The following is a 19,466-nucleotide window of genomic DNA, read 5'->3' as shown; positions in this document are numbered from 1 at the left end:
AATCCTGTGAGGTAGACTTTTGTTATCTCCATTTTACAGTTGAGAAAGTTAAGGCAGAGGTTAAGTGACTTGCCCAGGGTCACACCACTAGTAAGTGTCTGAGGCTGAATTTAAACTCAGGTTTTCCTTACTCCAGTCCCAGTGTTCCATCCACTGTGATTATCTTAGAGGTAATAGGAAGCCACCAAAGATTTTTAAGCAGAATAAGGACACGATCAGACCTTTGTCTTAAGAATATTAATTTGGAAGCACTGGGAAATATGTATATATGTATGTATGTTATATATGTATATATATACATATATGTGTATTACACATACACGTATGTATGTATATATATATAACTTATTGTTAGAAGCCTATAAAACATAGGTCACCATCACATAAATTCAGGTAAACTGTATGTCAAATCACATACTGTGGAAACTTAACCACCTATTGTTTAAATTCCCATCATACAGGATAGGTATTAGTCTCTCCCTCACATTCCCCTATCCTCTCAGTTCACCAACACTGCAAGTTCATTTCTTCTTTCCCTCTCCCCTGTATTATTAAAATTAACTAATGGATCATCTTCTCCATTCTATGATTCACACAAGAAATTAATATGAGAAGGCTTAGCTGTGACCATGTTACCTCCTTCTCCTCAATACCAGCTCAAAAAGCTTCAGTAACTCTCTGTTACTCCTAGAATAAAATACAGATTTGTAGCCTGAAATCCAAGGCCTTTAACATTTCACCTCCAACCCACTTCTTAGCCCTATTCTACACTGCTGATCTCTTATACATTCTAAATTAACTGGACTACTAGCCATTCTCCCATCTTGTCCCACTTTCTTCTACTTCCTCAGGACTCAAGCTATATCCCATGAGTAGGGTATTTCCTCTACATTGCCACCTGTTGAAATTTTTGCTGTTCTTCAAGATTTAGCTGAAGTACCACCCTGTCCATTAAGCCTTTCCTTATTTCCCCACCAATTAGTTCCTTCCTTCCCGAATCTTATCTTTCCCTGTTTGACTTCATCTATACATTTGCCCATACTAGACTGTAAGTTCCTTCAGGGCAGAGACTTGTAGTTTTTCATTATTGTATCTCCAAGCACCTAGTATACAGCCTTGAGCTCTAAGATTTGCAAAGTATTTTATATGCATTATCTTACTTGAACTTCACAGCAACCCTATGAAGTAGCCACTAAAAGCATTATTGTCCTTGTTTAAAAGATGAAGAATCTGACTCAAAAAGGTTAATTGATTTCCCCATGGTCACCCAGTTAGTAAGTGTCAGTGGCCAGTTTTAATCCCAGATGTTTCTGATTCTACATGTGGCATTCAGTCCATTATATCACACTGCTCCTAGACCTAAAAGGCTTAAGAAATTGGGCTGGATGTATACTTATATCAGGACACAGAATATGAATTTTTAAAAATAAGTCCTTGATATAAACATGTTCTTGTCATATGCCTCCTTTTTTCTGAAAAAGGAAGCTTTTTAAATATATGTGTGTATATATGTGCATGTGTATATATATATATATATACACATATAATTTGTTTTAATTCTTTTTCATTACAAATTTATGTTACCAAAGGCACATATCTGATTTTTCTTATGCAAAAGGTCAGTGTTTGGGATTGTGGAAACATTTGCTCAGATCAGACTTTGACTTGCCATGAGTTGGGGGTGGAGGAGGGTCAGTAAGCATGATACTGACCTGTCAAGTCTTCCTTTTAACCATTGTTGTTGATGTTGTTCATTTGTTTGTTAGGTGTGCCCAACTATTCATGATCCCATTTGGAGTTTTCCTGGCAAAGATATAGGAGTGGGTTGCCATTTTCTTCTCCAGCTCATTTTGCAGATGAGGAAACTGAGGCAAACAGGGTTAAGTGACTTTCTCACAGTCACACAGCTAGTCTGAGACCAGATCTGAAATCAGGAAAAAAAGTCTTCCCAACTCCAGGACTGGTATTCTATCCACTGTGCCACCTAGTTCTCATTTTAACTATTGCTAACCCATAGACTTTAGTACCAACATACTTTTGAAATAACCTGTCATGATTCTATGATGCCAAGCATATTTGTCAAAATTAATGTCTCTGAATTAATGTTGGGATTGGAGCTTTTTAAAATCTAGTTATACAGTGATGCTTTCTATATAGCTGAACTCTATTGTGTGTAGGTAAAAAATTGATTAAAAAACTGGGTCCCACTATCTTGCTTACATCAGACGTACAGGGGCTACTCACATGCCAATCCCACTATTGATCTGATCTGTTTTGCTTCTAAAATTGGCCAGTTTGCCCTTTCTTAGGCAACCTCATGGCCTCCTGCTCCTGGGTTTTCATGTCTTAATGCTGAATTTAATTCACACAACTGATGTTTCAGAACATGCAGCTGTTCTGCCACTTTCCAGTTTTATAGCCTGGGTTCAAGTCCTAATTCTCTATGAACTTGGGTAAATCACATGACCTTTCTGAGGCTCAGGTTCCCATCAGTAAAATGGAGATGAATACTTCACTCTTGCTTCATTCAGGTGCTACGATCAATCATTCAGTCAATCAACCAGTATTTAATAAGGACTATGTGACAGGCACTGTGCTAAGTGCTAAGGTTACAAAGAAAAAGTAAAAACTGTCCCTGCCCTCACAGACCTTACATTCTAAAGGAGGGGATAGACCATATATAACTTGGTACATACAAGATAAATACAGAGTAGTTATAATGTACTTTATAAACCTAACAACACTATAAAATGAGAATTGTCATGATGATGATATCATCATGATTAAGCACCTGCCACATTTGGAGCATTGTGAGGGCTGTGGGGAGATAAAAACATGTAAGATATTCTTACACTTGCCTCTAATTAGTTTATAATTAGAGAAAGAGACCTTAGACACAACAGATACATAGCAAGATAGGATATCATGTGCCAAGGATCAAAAGAGTGATTTTGACAGAGCATCTTTCCATCATTCAGAGGCAGAAACCATCCCCAAGGGCAGAGGAAATCTGAGAAGGTCTCATACAGAGTATAGGACTTCAGCTAGGTCTCAAAAGAGGAGTAGTTTTTTTCTGAGCAGAGGGAGTACCCCACCTGTCAAAGGTTGTGTAGCAGGGATTCTGTCATGTGGGGTGAGGGGTATTTTGATTAGCAAACCTTGGAGGTACCCTCCAACACCACTGTAATCTCCAGTGATTTCATTGGCATTGTTTTCAGAAAAAAAATATTCTGACAGGATTGCAGCTGCCATCGAGAAATCCATTTGACATCACCAGTGCTTTTTCATGACCTACTTGCAATGGATCTATTCATAATATGATATATAGTATTGTCATAGTATTCCTGAAGTGCAAAGCATTGTACTTGGGTGCTTTTTCCCAAATGTATTATAGCATTTCATTCTGCTAAGTTAGCGATCACCTCGGGTTAATTTCCAAAACTATTTTACGGAGTGGGACCTGTTGGCAAATTAGAAATATTACATCTCTATCTGACCAGACACAAAAAACTATCATACTATAAACCAGAATTTCTTCTGGTACTTTGTGATATCTGCCTTCTCTGAATTCAGCAGCTCAGGTTGTCTCTATCACTAATTTTTGACTAGTGGTTGTCCACCGATCAATGATGTTTTATTGAATGCCCATTGCAGGTAGATCACTCTAATAGGCACTGTAAGAAACTACAAATCAGTTAGAAGAGATGGTCATAGAATCATAGAATCTCAGTACCATATATCCAATCCCAATTGGGTTTAAGAATCTCCTCTCTAGTTTCCCATAGAGTAGTCCTCCAACCTTTCATGAAGACCTAAAGCTGAGGGAAATCGCTACCTCCCAAGACAGCCCATTTTCCACTTTTGGATAGCTCTTACTTAGAAAGTTTTCTTATTCTCCATTGTAAAGGCACTTAGAGTCTAATGGACAAGATGGGAGTAACAGGAACAGATAGATATGGGGCCAATTAACTGAAATTCTTCAGTAACGTATGCCTAAATGTCAATTATTCAAGGCTGGAAGATACAATCAGAGTGATGAGAGCCAAATGGGCTTTGTCCAAAAGGCTTCTTGGAATAGAAGGCAGATTTTATAAGTAGAAGAGATGTTTCTTTTCAGATTGAAGCTGTCAAGCAGGAGAATGCAGATGAAGTACTCCAGTTCTTTGGTTATAAAAGAGAATTTGGTTGAAGCAGAATGGGATAGTGAAAAAGACTACTAGATATGGCTCCAGGGATCCATGGTTTGATGCTTTCTCTGATGTTAGGCAAGTCACTTGCTTTCTCTGGGCCTCAATTTTAATGTGTTGTCTGCCCTACTGTTGATAAATTCAATTTCTCCCTTCTACTGGATATTAGGCTTGTTAGATGAAGGTTAACTCCTACAAAAACAAATTGAAGGGAACAAGGTATCAAATTCAAGAATTTTTCTCTATCTAAATAGACCATCCACTTAGCTTAGACTGGCTTCACTGTCTGCAATTAAATACTAGACTACCTTTTTCTTTCTAAAGTAATCCTGATTGAATTTCCAGTTAACTCAGATGACTTCACCTCCATCTGTCAATGTCATGTGCATGTGTAAACATAGCACCCCAAGTAGATTAAAATGTTTTATATTTAAATTGGATTATTTGTTTTTATACTTAAATTAGATTTGTCTAATACTCAGGTGATCACTTTCTGTCAATGAGGAGGGTCCAGTTTTCATTTTACTGCAGCTTTGGGATAACTGTAAGGGATGTCCCCTTGAATGAAGCTAGGCAAAGGATATCACTTGTGGCTGTGTTCTCCTCACCACCTGGAATCTTAAGAGACTGCCTAAAAAAGAACGTGTCTGTGACTATGATCTAGTAGGTCAATTCAGTAAATATTTATCTGGTACGTACTATGTGCAAGGCCCCATGCTTTCAGATAAGTACTGCCATGTATGAGCTGTCATTTCAAGCTCTTAGATCTCCCTGTTGAGGACCCCCAAGCCTATTTAAGTTACTTCTGTTTTCTAAGAACATGGTAGCTCTTAAAGCACAGGGAGATTTTTAAAAATAATAAGCTAAAGTTGTTGTTGTTGTTGTTGTGTGTGTGATCTATGATAAAAGTATCTGACACATAGTTGGTGCTTAATGCTTGTCATTGATTTATTAATATTTAGATAGAGGTTACTGCACATGTTTCATCAGTGGAAAACAATGTGACATGGTTAAAAAAAAGTATTGTACTTGGAATGAAAAGACCTGGTTAGAGTTCTCTCTCCAGCGCATACTAGTTACATTGTCCTGGCCAAGTCTCTGAGTCTCATTTTTCTGGAAAATTGGAATAATAATCCTTGTCCCATTCTACCCCATAATATTTTTGGAACATTCAAATAATATAATGTGTGTAAAAGCACATCAGAAAGCACAAAGTGCTACATCAATATGTGCTGTTATTTTTATTCCATAAATTTAAATGGTACATACCCTCAAGGATATATGAGTTTCAGCAATCTCCCAATTAAAATAATAAATAAATAAATAAAATAATAAATATTGACTAACCATCTATTATATGCAAGGCACTGTGCTTCCTGTTAGCAACAAGCAGTGAAAATAGGCCCTGCTACCACTACCATCATAGAGCTTACAATCTAACAGAATGATATCCAAAAATCAGTATAACATGAGGTAGGCTATGAAAAAGAAAGACAAAAGGACCTCAAGAAAAAGCAATAAGAAACTTTGAAATGGAATAAATATCAGATATGGCTTAATAGAAAAAAGGCGATAGTGAGCTGGCCCTTGAAAGGAAAGGAGAATTTCAATGAATAATGATATGTAAAAAGATGTTCTAGGCATAGGGGTATGATAATTGTGTCAATGAAGACACAGTGTGGTAAATCAACAAAATGTTTTGGGGATTGAGGAACTGCAGACATTTTAACTAGAGAACTTAAATATTCAAGTTGTAATTTCTATAAACTGGGGCAGACTATATACTGTGAGTCCAAGGGCAGCCATGGAAGACCTTCCTGGTTGTACAAGAAGTGTCAGATAGTCTGCATAAATTGCAAATCTCCCTTTTGAGACCTTGATCTGTGCCATGACAAAGCTGGCCAAGATATTCGTCTGAGGAGGGGAAACAGAGAGCGGTGATTCAACTTCAACCTATATCTATCTCTCCTCCATTTCATTTCTGAAATTATTCCTGGACTAAAGTTAGCTCTACCCCTGGCACTTGAGCCTGGAAAACTCACTTTATGCCCCCCTCAAAGGATCTCTGTCTGCCTACACAAATTTAAATGTCAGAGGGAAAGAAATTGAGAAGAGAAGGGAAGAAAGGGAAAGGGAGGGAAGAAAGAGAAAAAGAGGGAGAAAGGGGAAGGGAGGAGAGGAGAGAGAGAGATAAAAAATGGGGAAGAGGAGAGAAGAGAGCTAGAGAAAGGATAAGGAAAGAGACAAGTGGAGAAAAGATAAAAGGAGGGAGGGTGAGAGGGAGAGGAGAGGAGAGAGAGAGAGACACAAAGAGAGAGAGACAGAGACAGAGAGAGAATATGAATATCTTGGAAGACTGTGACATGTTGAATATTTTGAACCTTCCTGACAGCATCTTTGCTGTGAAGTTATGTGAACCTATCTCCATTGGCAATAAGCTGGGAATTTTATTTTTCACTAGGTTGCACCATGAAGAGAAGAATTACATGTTCTTCAATGGTGTGGTTTATGCCACATTAGATCTCACATCTCTTGTCATCTGAGTTTTATAAAAATACCTTGTACTTGCTATGTATCTGCAGCCTCAGAAGTAGCATTAGATGACAAAACAGCACTGTGGAAGTAACATTATATGGTGTTAAATGTAATAAAACCCAGGTCAGCTTCCCAAGTCTAGTAGATTATGCAGCAGGAAATGATACAGTAGTAGGAAACCCTCTTGTTGAAGGGGGGAGTGGTGTAGTGCATGGAATTTCTAATGATTATTTGAAAAGTAAATAAATGGAATGAAATGACTGTGTCCAGCCAAGATATTAAATGAACCCTGGGTGGGAGGCCACAAAGGCAGATGGGTTTGGGTTATAAGGTAATGCTTCAGCAAAAAAAATGAAAGACACAACTTGTTAACTAAGTGTTGCTGTAGAAATTAAACTCAGGAAAGTGTAATAGAGAAACCATTTTTAAAGATCTGTCTTATCTATAAACAGATTTTCCTAAGGCTTATTATTTGTGGCCTGGTATCTATTGATATATGGAGCATTTTTGAGAAGCTAAAATAGAATATATGTTTATCATTTACCAGTAATGGCACTTTTAGCAAATGCGTATTGAAGGTGCCTCACAATTTTCATATAAAGACATCTTTTTTCCCTGGAGTTTGGAATGCTTTCTTTTCCAGTCTGTTCAAGAACATTCACATTTCCAGGAGCTAGAAATATTCATGTACCTTTTCCCCCACCAAAGCAGAAACATATAAATATCTCAATCCTCTAATAATGAGAATTTTTCCCACTTGAATGACTCCTAACCAACCTTATAAGACAAAGCACAGTGTCCTGTGGCTTATATGAGAGGGTAAGAGTCTGGGTGGCAATACCTTTGCTCATTCTTCTGTTGTTGGGCTTTCTTATCATTTCCCTATATATCTTGTATGTACTCTAGAATCAATAGAGTAGTCTATGATCAATCAGCAAATCAACAAGCATTTATTAAATGCCTTCAACGTACCTGGAACTATCGGGGCACCCAGGATACAAATACAAAACTGAAACAATCCCTGCTTTCAAGATACTTATATTCTACTTGAGAGAGACAACATGTATTAACATGTTTTATGTTTCTTCCTGCCACTCATCTCTTTACCACTAATGGAAACAATCAGGGTTGACTTGGAAGTACACTAAGAATAGTGGTCATCATAATACTTGTACTACCTAAACTCAATCAAAAAGTATGAAAATGAGATAACTGATACATAAATGAGATAACTGATTGCAAAGTACTTTATAGACATTATTTCATTTGATCCTCAAAACATCCCTGTGTGGGAGATGTCTAGGTATTATTTTCTCAGCTTTGCAGATGAGGGAACTAAAGCTCAGAGCAGTTAAGTAACTTCCACTTCCTCTGTTATACCTATGAAACATAATTGTAATTATTTTAAAAAGCAGAACTCTAGTCTGGTGAATATTTAAAAGAGAATAAGAATAGTATCTAGGATGGGAAAGGCAGATAATGGCATAATAGTAGTCCTGCGTTAAGGATGCATCAAGAAGACCCTTCTCTGTCTTAGTACTTAAGTACAACCAGGAATAAGAAAATTCAGCCATTTGTGATGATGTTAAATGTGATCTTTCAAATTTCTGCTGGAGGGTGTTGATTGCACTAATATTCAGATAGATGTGTTGTAAAATGATTGACAGCCTGAAGGCATGTTTAAGGTACTTATATTTATTTTATGTCAAGGAAAATTCTCATGGGTCCTTTTTAAAAAAGGAAGATTATACTGGATATATTCCAGGAATTAGAACTAAAAGGGACCTTAGAGGTCATTTCATCCAACCCCCTCATTTTAGAGGTGAGAGCAATGAGGTGCACTAGAAACAACAACAGACAATGGAATGTAGCATTTCCTTTCCTCTTTCACCCTGGACAGGAAAAAGGTGAGAAAAGGGATCCAATTAAGCTGATAAAGAAGCATCTGTCATCCCATGACCTAAAGGAAATAGACTATTTTAAAATATTTTAACAAAGAAAGAGAATGGATGTTAGAATATTACAATTTGGCTTCTGAATGATCTTAGTTTAACTTATATAATATTTTTAAATTAAATTAGCTTTATTTTGTCTTAATAAAGATAGTACCTTAATATTAATTCACCCAAATTAAAGACTTTCAAATTTGGATTCCTAACCCCTCAAGGGAAGTCAAACTTTAAGCAAATACACACAAATATGTGTATATGTATGTGTGTTTGCTTAAACACACACTCACAGGAGATCAGGACTAGACCCATGGTTTCATTAATATGAGAAACTTCCAGATGAAGAAATTCTCTCTATCAATGCAGATCAGCACTTTCTCTGTAACTTACAGTCTTAGAGAGTTGCTAGGGCACTGAAATGACTAAGTGACTTGCCCAGGATCACACAAACAATATATGATATAGGTGACACCTTAAATACAGGGCTTCTAAAGAGGAGTCCAACTGTCTAGCCACTATGCCAAGTGAGAAAAAAGAACAAACTAGTAGATATAACTTCTCCAGTGAATTATTATAATTTTGATCTTTCTTTCTGCTGGCACCATAATGGAAAAATCATTGAATTAGGAATCAAGAGACAAGTATTTTAGGACTCTGGTTAGCTTCTTATATGATTGTAAAAAATCACTTCAACCCTCTAGTTTTCGGGTTTGTTTGTTTTAAATCTGTAAAATAAAAGTATTGGACCAATATTCATCCCTTTCAGATTGAACATTATGTTCTTTAAAATTCCTCTAATTAGTACAAAGACTCTACCAGTCTGTAATTTCCTATCTTGTTATAAACTGACCACCTTTGGAAGCAACTTAATTCAATTCAACAAACATTTATTAAGCATCCACTATGTGTAAAGCAGTGTGCAAGGCATTGGGGAAATACACAAAGCCAAAACAATCTCTTTCCTCAAGTAGCTGGTATTTATTTATCTGAGTGGACATGATACACACATAGATAAGTCTAATACAAAGTAGATGCCATGATAAGCACAAAGGGGAAATCAGACCAAGTACCATAGGAATATTTGAGGGAAGAGAAAGCTCTATTAGCTGAAGAGATGGGCAAGGCTACAGGAAGGACATGGCACCTGAGAGAGCACTTGGAGAAAAATAAGGATTCTCAAAGTTAGGATGAGGAAAGAGTACATTCCAAGCATGGAAGACCACCTGTGTGAAAGCACAATAGGGAGAGAAGGAATTGCAATGGGATGCAGTATTCAGGGAACAAACTGGTCCAGCTATTTGAGACATACTACCAAAAAACAAAAATCCCTTAAATAGTACACTAGTAGTTTAAGCATATCAGTATACAGTCCATATATGAACAGATGATTCTAGTATTCTCAGTACTTCAGAGATATAAGTGGAAAAGATATAAGTACCATTTTGCCTATGGGGAAGGGAGCAGATTCATTCATTTATTCCATAAATATTTATTAAATGCCCCTCTGCTGCTTATATTTTGTGCCCCTCAAGCAACTGGCTGGCTTCTAAAGGTTTCCATTTTTTTTTTCATTTAGCAGGTAAAGAAATTGAATAAGATGATTTCTGGGCTGTCTTCTAATTGTAGAACCTATGATCCAGAATTCCACCACAACTCCCTCAACAATTTACAGTCAGACACTCTGAACCAATTCAAAGGTGTTAATGACCAATCAACTAGAATTTATTAAGTGTTTACTACGTGTGGGGCACTATGCTAAGCACTGGCATTACAAATATAAGCAGAAAGCCTTCATTCTAATGTGGAGGAAAACAAATAAGAGGGAGCTAAAAAGAGGTCGAGGGTGAAGGTATCACTTCTAAGGGCATGGTAGAAAAAGTACTGTGAAGATGAGTCAGGAGGGCAGCCTAAAGAGGAATGAAGACATCTTTGACCTGGGCCTCCTCATTAAATTGGAGGTTCTGGGAGTAACTAGCCAATCAGAAGGCAAGATCTCAGGGGCAGAGTTATAGGATTCATTTTTTTTACTAGACCTTTGTCAATACAGATTGATACCTGCTCTACAATTTATATTCTTACAGAGTTATTTGGAGCCCTGAGATATTGTGACTCGACCAGAATCACATAGTTAAAAATAGTACTTAAACCCTGGTCTTCCTAACTCTAAGGCCAGGTCTCTATCCACTAGTCACACTATGAAGTAAAGTCTTCAAGGGATTAATAGCAAGATTCTCTCTCCTTCTGTCTTCACCTAAATTCATTGAGCTTGCATAGATAGTTGTACTGAAGTATGCATGTTGGTCAATAAACAATTGCATTATAATCTGGAGGTAGCATAGTCTTGGGGCGGCCGCATGGTGCAGGGGGTAGAACAGTAGGCTTGGAGTAAAGAAGATCTGAGTTTAAATCTGCCATCATATACTTACTATGTGACCTAGGCAAACCAATTAACCCTATTTGTCTCAGTTCTTCCTCTGTAAAAGGGGGGCACCCTGAAGAAGGAAATGACAAACTACTCTAGTATCTTTGCCAAGATAATCACGCAGAAAAAAGTCCACGGGATCACGTACAGTTGCACACACCTGTATTACTGAACAACACGAAGCATAGTCTAGTCGATAAGGAGTGAGGAAGCTTGGATTCAAAAGTCCTAGCTCTATCATTTATTAGACATGTGACCATTCCCTCCTCTCTAAACCTCAGTTTCATTCTATGTGATAGAATGTAATCTCCTTGAGAACACGAACTGTTTCATTCTTTTGTTTGCATCCCAGAGCACATCACAGTGTTTTAGCACATTAATACTTGTTGATTGATTGACTCTTATGCACTGGTACTTAGGGAGTTACAAAGATATCTGTCAGGTTCTCTATCCAAAGGTCTTGCAATCTAATAAAGGAGAGAAGCCATGAATACAAATAACTATACAAAATACAATATGATCAATACTTAAGAAAAAGATGACTGGCTTTGTCTTAAATATCAAGCCTTCTGAATTCTATTCCAGCTAAGGAAGTCAATTAATTTTTTTACTTAAAGATTTCAAGTCTGTGGTCTTATCAGTATGGGTTCCTATGTCTAGCAGCAAATATTGCAAATCTTCTACAACAGGGCCTCCTAATGTGAGGACTGGGAACTAAGTATATGTATGCATATGTGTATACATATATAAACACACATATACATATTCATGCATGTATATTGTATATAATACATAAGTATATAGTTTATATATCATTGATATCAGTTTGTGGTTTTCTAAGTCAACATGTGGCCTGTAGAGATCTGTTTCTATTTGAGTTTGACACTGTTGCTCCATATCATACCCAAATTAGTCTAGTATCATTCTCTGTACATCTCCTACCTTTGCACAGATATTCCCTATGCGTGGAATACACTGCTTCCTCATCTCTACCTCTCAGGGTCCCTAACTCCTTTAATGCTCAACTCAACTGCAATCTTCTACACAATTGATTATCTCAGTTGTAAATATTATCCCACCCCTAATTACTTTGTAGTGACTTATCAGTGTGCATGTTGTTCCTCTCCCTACCCACCTCCACTACCCCAGTATAATGTAAGTTCCTTGAGGTTAGAAAATGGCTTTTTGCCTTTCATGGTGCCCTGATCATTTAATAAATGCTTGTTGAATTGAAGAACACTGGTTCATCTCCACACCAAGATGAAATAGTGATGGAGGTTTTTCATGAGAATTTATTAAAAACACTATGAGCTCAAAAAACCCTCTGCCCTTAAGGATCTCATAATCTAGTTTTGGAAATAAAATATATAAGCATGAAACTAGATGAAAATAAGTCAAAATAATATATAATTAAGTGCTAATCTTATAATGACATTTTAAGTAATGAAAGAGTTCAAAGGAGAGGTAAAGATCTGTATAGTCTACAACTGCCAAGAAAGTTTAATGGAAAAGATAAAATTGGTGTTGGACCTTAAGGGATTTGGATAGAGGAGAGGGTATTCCAGGCATGAGAAATGGCAAGAATAATTATGATGACTTTGTGGAACAGTAAGGAGACCAACCTGACAATAATGAAGTACGCATGCTGGGGCATACTGGGAGATAGAATCAAATAGATATGCTAGGTCTGGATTATGGAAGGCCTAGAATACCAAGCATAAGAGCTTAGTTCTGATTTGGTAGGCTATCAGGAATGTTAAAGGTTTTTCGGGGACTTCAGAGGACTTGTCAAGGGTCGCACAGGTAATAAGCATTAGAGTGAGATTTGAACTCAGGTCTTCTCATGTCACTGCATATTCCACCATACCATGATGCCTGAATTACCTATGTCTTCAAGATTAGACATAATTTAGAATACAGCTTTGTAGTCATGGGAAACTGGCACTCTCTAAGATATCTGGTGCTCTCTCAGTTTGTTCAAACCAGAGCAACTATAGGGAAACTTCTGTTCTGGAACTAATAAATCTCATCTGAAAGGAAGAACTGATTACAAGAGTATATGGGAACCTTGGAGAGTAGAGGTCAGCTCATTTCAGAACTTGTGAGAGAAGAAAGGGAAAGCAGTCATAGTCTGACATGGAACTGCAATTTCAGGAGAACAGACTTCCAAAAGTTCAGGAACAATAAGGAAGGAGTTCGCAGCCTAAAATTCTACAAGGGAAATAAACCCAAGAGGGATGGAAAGCACTAAACAGGCTAATGGGAAAAACAATGTGCAAATAAACGGCTATAGAAAGAAGATGTAGACAAGGTAAATCAGGGCAGTTTCAGAGGGAAGACATAAAAAACTCAACTTTTTAATGGATGCTGTGTATTGTTTTACTTGTTTTATGTGTTAAGTATGATCACAATTCTTAAAGTTACTGACAGGCTAGTAAGTTGAGCCAAGTCTAGTCATTCAAAATTTGAAAGAAGTAAACGTTGAGTCTTAATTTGGGTTCAAAAAGTCAACTTAACAAGTACAAGATTGGGGTAGTGAGGAATGTCTTTATAGAATCATAGATTTAGAACCGGAAGAGATGTTAGAGACCATCCATATGACAGTTAACCTGAAAAAAAAATCTGGGAGTTTTAGTGAACTGGAAGATCCATGAGTCTATAGTGCAATGCTGCGGCCAAAAAAGCTAAGACATGGATTATATTGAGAAGAATTGTGTCTAGAGCAAAAGTAATGTTCATCCCACTGTATTCTGCCCTTTTCAGACCATATCAAGAGGATTGTGTTCAGTTCTGTGTGCTACATTTTAGGAAGGAATGTCCCAAGGAAAGATTTTTGTTGTTGTTGGGTCATTTTTCAGTCATGTCCAATTCTTCATGACCCCATTTGGGATTTTTTTTTTGCAAAGATGTTGGAGCAGTTTACCATTTCGTTCTCCAGCTAATTTTACAGATGAGAAAACTGTGCAAACAGGGTTAAGCGACTTGCCCAGGGTCACACAGCTAGTAAGTGTCTGAGGCCAGATTTGAACTTAGGAAGATGAGTCTTCCTGACTCCAGGCCTGGCGTTCTATCCACTGTACCACCTAGCTGCCCCTGAGTAAGAACACCTGGATTCAAATTATTTACTCACGGGGCAGCTAGGTGGCACAGTGGATAGAGCACCTATCCCAAAGTCAGGAGGACCTGAGTTCAAATCCAGCCTCAGACCAAACACTTGACACTTACTAGCTGTGTGACTCTGGGCAAGTCACTTAACCCCAATTGCCTTAAAAAAAAAAAGAAAAAAACAAATTATTTACTCACTACTTGTGTGACTTTAAATAAGTTGCACCTCATCTCCAGGCCTCAGTTTCCTCCTTTTTAATATAAAGAAATTGCTCTGTATTAATAACTCACAATCTAGAGGCTGTAGAATTTTGTCATGGGACTTACAAATCCATATACGAATCTGTAAATAAAAATTTACCATCTATAGAAGGAATGATGTCCCTCTTATCTGTGTATTTTCAAATGTATCCAGATGCTGTTGTGATTAACAGTATAAATCTATACAATATCTTTACAGAAATACTGATATCTAGTGTTTATACAGCACTTTAAGGATTGCAAACCACTTTACATATATTAATTCATTCTTCACAACAACCTTGTGTGGTGGATGCTATTCCCATTTTATAGATAACAAAACTGAGGCAAGTTAAGTGGTTTACCTGGCATCACACATCTATAAGTGTCTGTGGTAAGGATTGAATTCAGGTTTTCCTTACTCCAGATGCAATATTCTGTTCACTGTACCATCTATTAATTTTTTGTTATCTTTTTTCAATCAAAGTATGTTAATCAACAAACCTTTATGAAGTACCTACTATATGCCCAACAATATGCTAGGGGTTGAGATTAAGGCAATGAGGCAATACCTACCATCAAAGAGCTTATATTCCACTGGGGGAGAAAATATGTGCATAAATAAGTAAGTAAAAAACAGAGGGAGAAGGAATGGACCTGTGGTTTGTTGGTATAAGGAACTCTCAATGAGGAAAGAAATTCTCTCTACCAATGCAGGTTGGCACCTCTGCAACTAATAAGCCTGAGATGCTTAACCTAAAAGGTTAAGTGATGGGTCTAGAGTTACACAGACAGTATGTATCCAAGGCAAGACTTGATCCAAGGCTTCTTAGTTCTGAGGCCAGCTCTCTAGTCAGTACCCCAAAAAGTAATTTTGCAGAGGAAGGAAAGCACTGGCAGCTGAAAGTATCAGAAAAAGTTCCATAAGAGAAGGAAGAACTTGAAATAATGTAATACGAATACTAATAATACAACTTCTTTCACACGGTGCATTCCTGAAATTGTCTGATGTTATAAAGGGATCTTTAAATCAAATATGTATATGTATATGTGTGTGTGTGTGTGTGTGTGTGTGTATATATATGTATATATATATATATATATATATATGGAAACTATTGGATTAGATAGTCTCTAAATTTTCTTGCATCTCTAAACACTATGATTCCAGCCTTGTAACAATATTTGTATTGTTTTTTAAAATTGTATGTGTAACACAGTGGAGCATTTTTTACAAAGAGAAATATTACTTCAAAAGACAATCATAAATATACAAACACTTCTTCCAAGTGGAAGGTATCATACATCTTCCCCCTTATACTACCTCAGTCTTGGTTTAGCTCAGTTCTCTTAAAGCACAGTATCATTCTGAGTCTGCCCTCTCCCCACCCCACCTCACCCTAGGGGCTCAAGTCTCAGGCACCATGGCTTCTCACGGCTCTAATATCGCCTGGCTGACTGCTGCAATCCCAGCTTGAACTCTTGATCCCCTGGGGATCACCTCTGGGACCTGAAACAGAGGACAAATAACACAAAACAGGAAAAAATGTACCTCCCCCCAGGCCCATTTCTTGGAGCTGAGATAAAAGAGAGAAACGAGGGGAAAGTCAGGTTCCTTCCCCCCCTTTGTGGTTCAGTTCATGGCATCCAGGCTGGGCACTGGGTGCTGGGAACAGTAGCTAGGACTATACCAGAAGGATGGCAGAAGAGAGAACAAATGGTTCTTTTAAAGACACAGACAGCCAATCAAGGCATCTACGCCCCCATCCACATGGTAGGAACGCAGTGGGCTCCATGTTAGGCAAACTGTGCATACTCAAAGCCAAATTACATATGTGCATACTACTTGATATTATTTACTATATGAATGTTACTTAACTAATTGATAACATATTTTAGTTCAGTTAGGATCATATTGATTGACTTTCTTCTTTTCAAATATCATTTTCCTAAATATATCAATATATTCCATCTGTTTTCTTTATTCTTCTATCATCCATCTCTTGGTTTCTGGCTGGTGTCTCATCCCCTTCTACATCTCTGCATTGTAGCTAGAAGGACAGAAATAGGATTGATCTCACAGCTGTAAGGCTAAGTAACAGGATTTAAGAAGAGGGCAACGGAAAGGAGAAATGTTGTAGAGTCTTTATAATTCATGACTATACCAAAAACAAAGCTATGAGTCTTTGCCAAACCTCTTATTTGAGACTCAACCGTATACACCAATATCTAGTTTAACATTTAGGATTATCCTCATGCTGTTGCTATGCATTTCCTTAGCTTTCTGTAGAACTAGAATTGTCACAGGTTTGTGATTTGTGTCAAAGATTTTTTTTTTTTACAATTTAGAAATATTTCTAAGGATTGGTAACAAGCTGCCTGGCTGAATCAGTATGCTATGGCAGCCCTGGGGCAGGCCGGGTGCTGACACTCAGCAGCTTCTGAAATCACTGCAGGGTTGGAAAAGGAATGAGATTAACACCCCACTGAAATCAGTGCTCTTGTGGTGACATGCAGTAACCTCTCTTTTGCAGGTTTGCTGGCCACCTCTTTGGGGGAAAAAACATGGTGTACAATATACAGGTTTACATAAATCCATGCTCCCATACCACGTATCAGCGCTTTGAAACATTTCAAGCTACCAAGTCTCATAGAACAAGAAAGATGCTCAGACTTTAGTAGGCTCTCTAGACTACATGGCTGCTTAAATACTACAGGTAGAATCTGGTAAAGTCCCTTTTTTGGCTTGGATTTTGTTGCCACATTAAAAATAGATACCAGAGGCTATAGTCCAGAGCTATGATTTCTTTGTTGTGGGAATCTTCTGGTATGGAAAATTCCTCCTCTAACACAGTTCAGGAACTAAGAGGTTAAATGTCTTTTTTTTTTCTGATAGCACAGTATGCATCAGAGTAGGACCTGAATTCAAGTCTTCTTGACCCTAAGCACTGCCTTCTATCTACCATTCTGGGTTGCCAATCACTTTGCACTTCATATATATTTAATAAAAATTTGTTAAATTGAACTGAATTGAGTTTTAGAGGATGTAATAGTATCTATGGTTCATCTAAATCCTTATAACACTAAGTCTTTTCATAATATAATATGTAATATAAGATAAAATAATATATAGGATAGATAGGATAGGATAATTATAACAAAATATAGAAAAGAATAGAGTAGAAATATTTCTTGAATTAATTTTTCCATAGAAATGCTTTAAACATACTAAATGAGTACCAACATTCTCATTTAATTGACTTTCCATTAAAATATGTGCATCATTAATCTTCATAAGATCCTAATGAGTTGATGCTATTATGCCCATTTTACTGATTGGAAATCTAAGGCATTATGATTTTTTGGACCTATAACAGCACATCAAGGTAAAATGCAAGACCAAATTTTTTAATAGTGATAGATGAATAAAATCTATATTTCAAAGCATTAAAATTGCAATAGCAATTGCCAGGTTATAGGTTTCTGTGCTATTAGCTCACTGATGGCACTGAAGTCAGTCTGTTAAACACTATGGAAGATATATATCAAAGTCAGCAATTAAGAAACTTTATTAAATGATATAAGATTTCTATCACTGTGACCATCAAGGGTGGTTTAATAACACACCTCTTTTGCTTTCCTAAACAGTGTTTATGGCTGTCCTTTGGCTAAAAAAAGAAAAACACAAGATAAGCAACCCCAAGAACCTGCTCCCAAAAGAAAGCCATTTGTAGTTAAAACCGACAACTCCTCAGTAGACGAATGTTATGAAACAGATGGAACTGAGGAAATGGACGAGAAAGAGGAAGAGGAGGAGGAGGAATATTCTGATGACAATGAGGAGCAAGGGGAAGAGGATGAAGATGATGAAGAGATAGATCGAGAGGAAGAGGAGGAGATTGAAGAAGAGGAAGAAGATGATGAAGAAGAAGGAGATGTGGAAGATGAAGAAGAGGAAGATGAGGAGGAGGAGGAAGAAGAGGAGGAAGAAGAAGAGCATGGTAATCATTAACATATTAATAAAGAACTAGATGGTATTCTGGGTTAAGTTTTCATTATGAATTCTCTGGGTTGATCTTCATGAGACAAGTTTCAAGTAATGGAAGTCATGCAGAAAATTCTCTTTCTTACTTACTATAGGATTCACCCTTTGTGAAATCCCCTTGATCTTTATTTTAAAGACTGTGATCTAGATCTCTTTTTAGACTTTAGACTTCTTTCAGGCAAATAACCGTCTAATTGGAAGGTCAAAGGCTACTATAGTTTGCAGATATGTGTATTTCAGCATGTGTTTACAAATATAATGTATTGCACATATATATGTGTATGTATGTATCTGTATATATGTGTGTGTGTGTGTGTACATATATATATATATTAATATACATATAGATGATACACTTTAGATTTTCAGTCCTATAACGTACTAGAGTTTGGTTAAGCTAGAAAATTCACAAGGCAATTTACTTTGTCTTGAGTGACCTGACAAATTTTTGAGAGAGATTATTATGTATAAAAATTATTTTAACTCATCTATTTGTTAAATGGTATTTTGTCTCTCTACATAACTGGAAGTATGTTGTCTGGTAAAATTTGGGTTTGGGATATTGGTTGCAGACGCTTCATCATAGTGATTTTATCATAAGCCTAGGATGGAAATGGATATTCATGAAATGACAAAGGAACTGATTAATCCAGAGATATTTTGCCTCAGTATTTTCAGAATATGACTCTGATTTGGTAGGTCTACCTTTTTGTATAGTGTAAACAAATAATGACATTTAGGACATTGGAGTTGGAATGTTTTAGGAACAAGATTTTTCATTCTTTCTCTTAACGAAAACTAAGAAGGGGTTAGGAATTATTGTGCAGAAGGTTTCAGTTTCCTCATCTATAAAATGAGCAGGTTGGACTTGATGTTCTCCAAGGTCTCTTACAATATAGAGCCTATAATCTTAAGAAGGAAGGAAGGAAGGGAGGGAGGAAGGAAGGAAGGAAGGAAGGAAGGAAGGAAGGAAGGAAGGAAGG

The 19,466-nt window shown here is 37.0% G+C and overlaps 1 protein-coding gene across 1 annotated transcript in view; it reads left to right on the top strand.

The window, feature by feature from the left end:
* The window catches only part of MYT1L (myelin transcription factor 1 like), a 361,563-nt gene that overhangs the window by 134,772 nt on the left and 207,325 nt on the right, over positions 1–19,466 (top strand). The window contains exon 6 of the mRNA XM_027840345.1: positions 18,087–18,439. Coding sequence (XP_027696146.1) covers positions 18,087–18,439 — 353 coding nt within the window. The remainder of the gene's footprint in view (positions 1–18,086; positions 18,440–19,466) is intronic.

Source organism: Vombatus ursinus, unplaced genomic scaffold, assembly GCF_900497805.2.
Source record: "Vombatus ursinus unplaced genomic scaffold, bare-nosed wombat genome assembly UNPS02014841.1, whole genome shotgun sequence".
In the NCBI taxonomy this organism is placed as follows: Eukaryota; Metazoa; Chordata; class Mammalia; order Diprotodontia; family Vombatidae; genus Vombatus; species Vombatus ursinus.
This window is presented reverse-complemented; position numbering and strand designations above follow the sequence as displayed.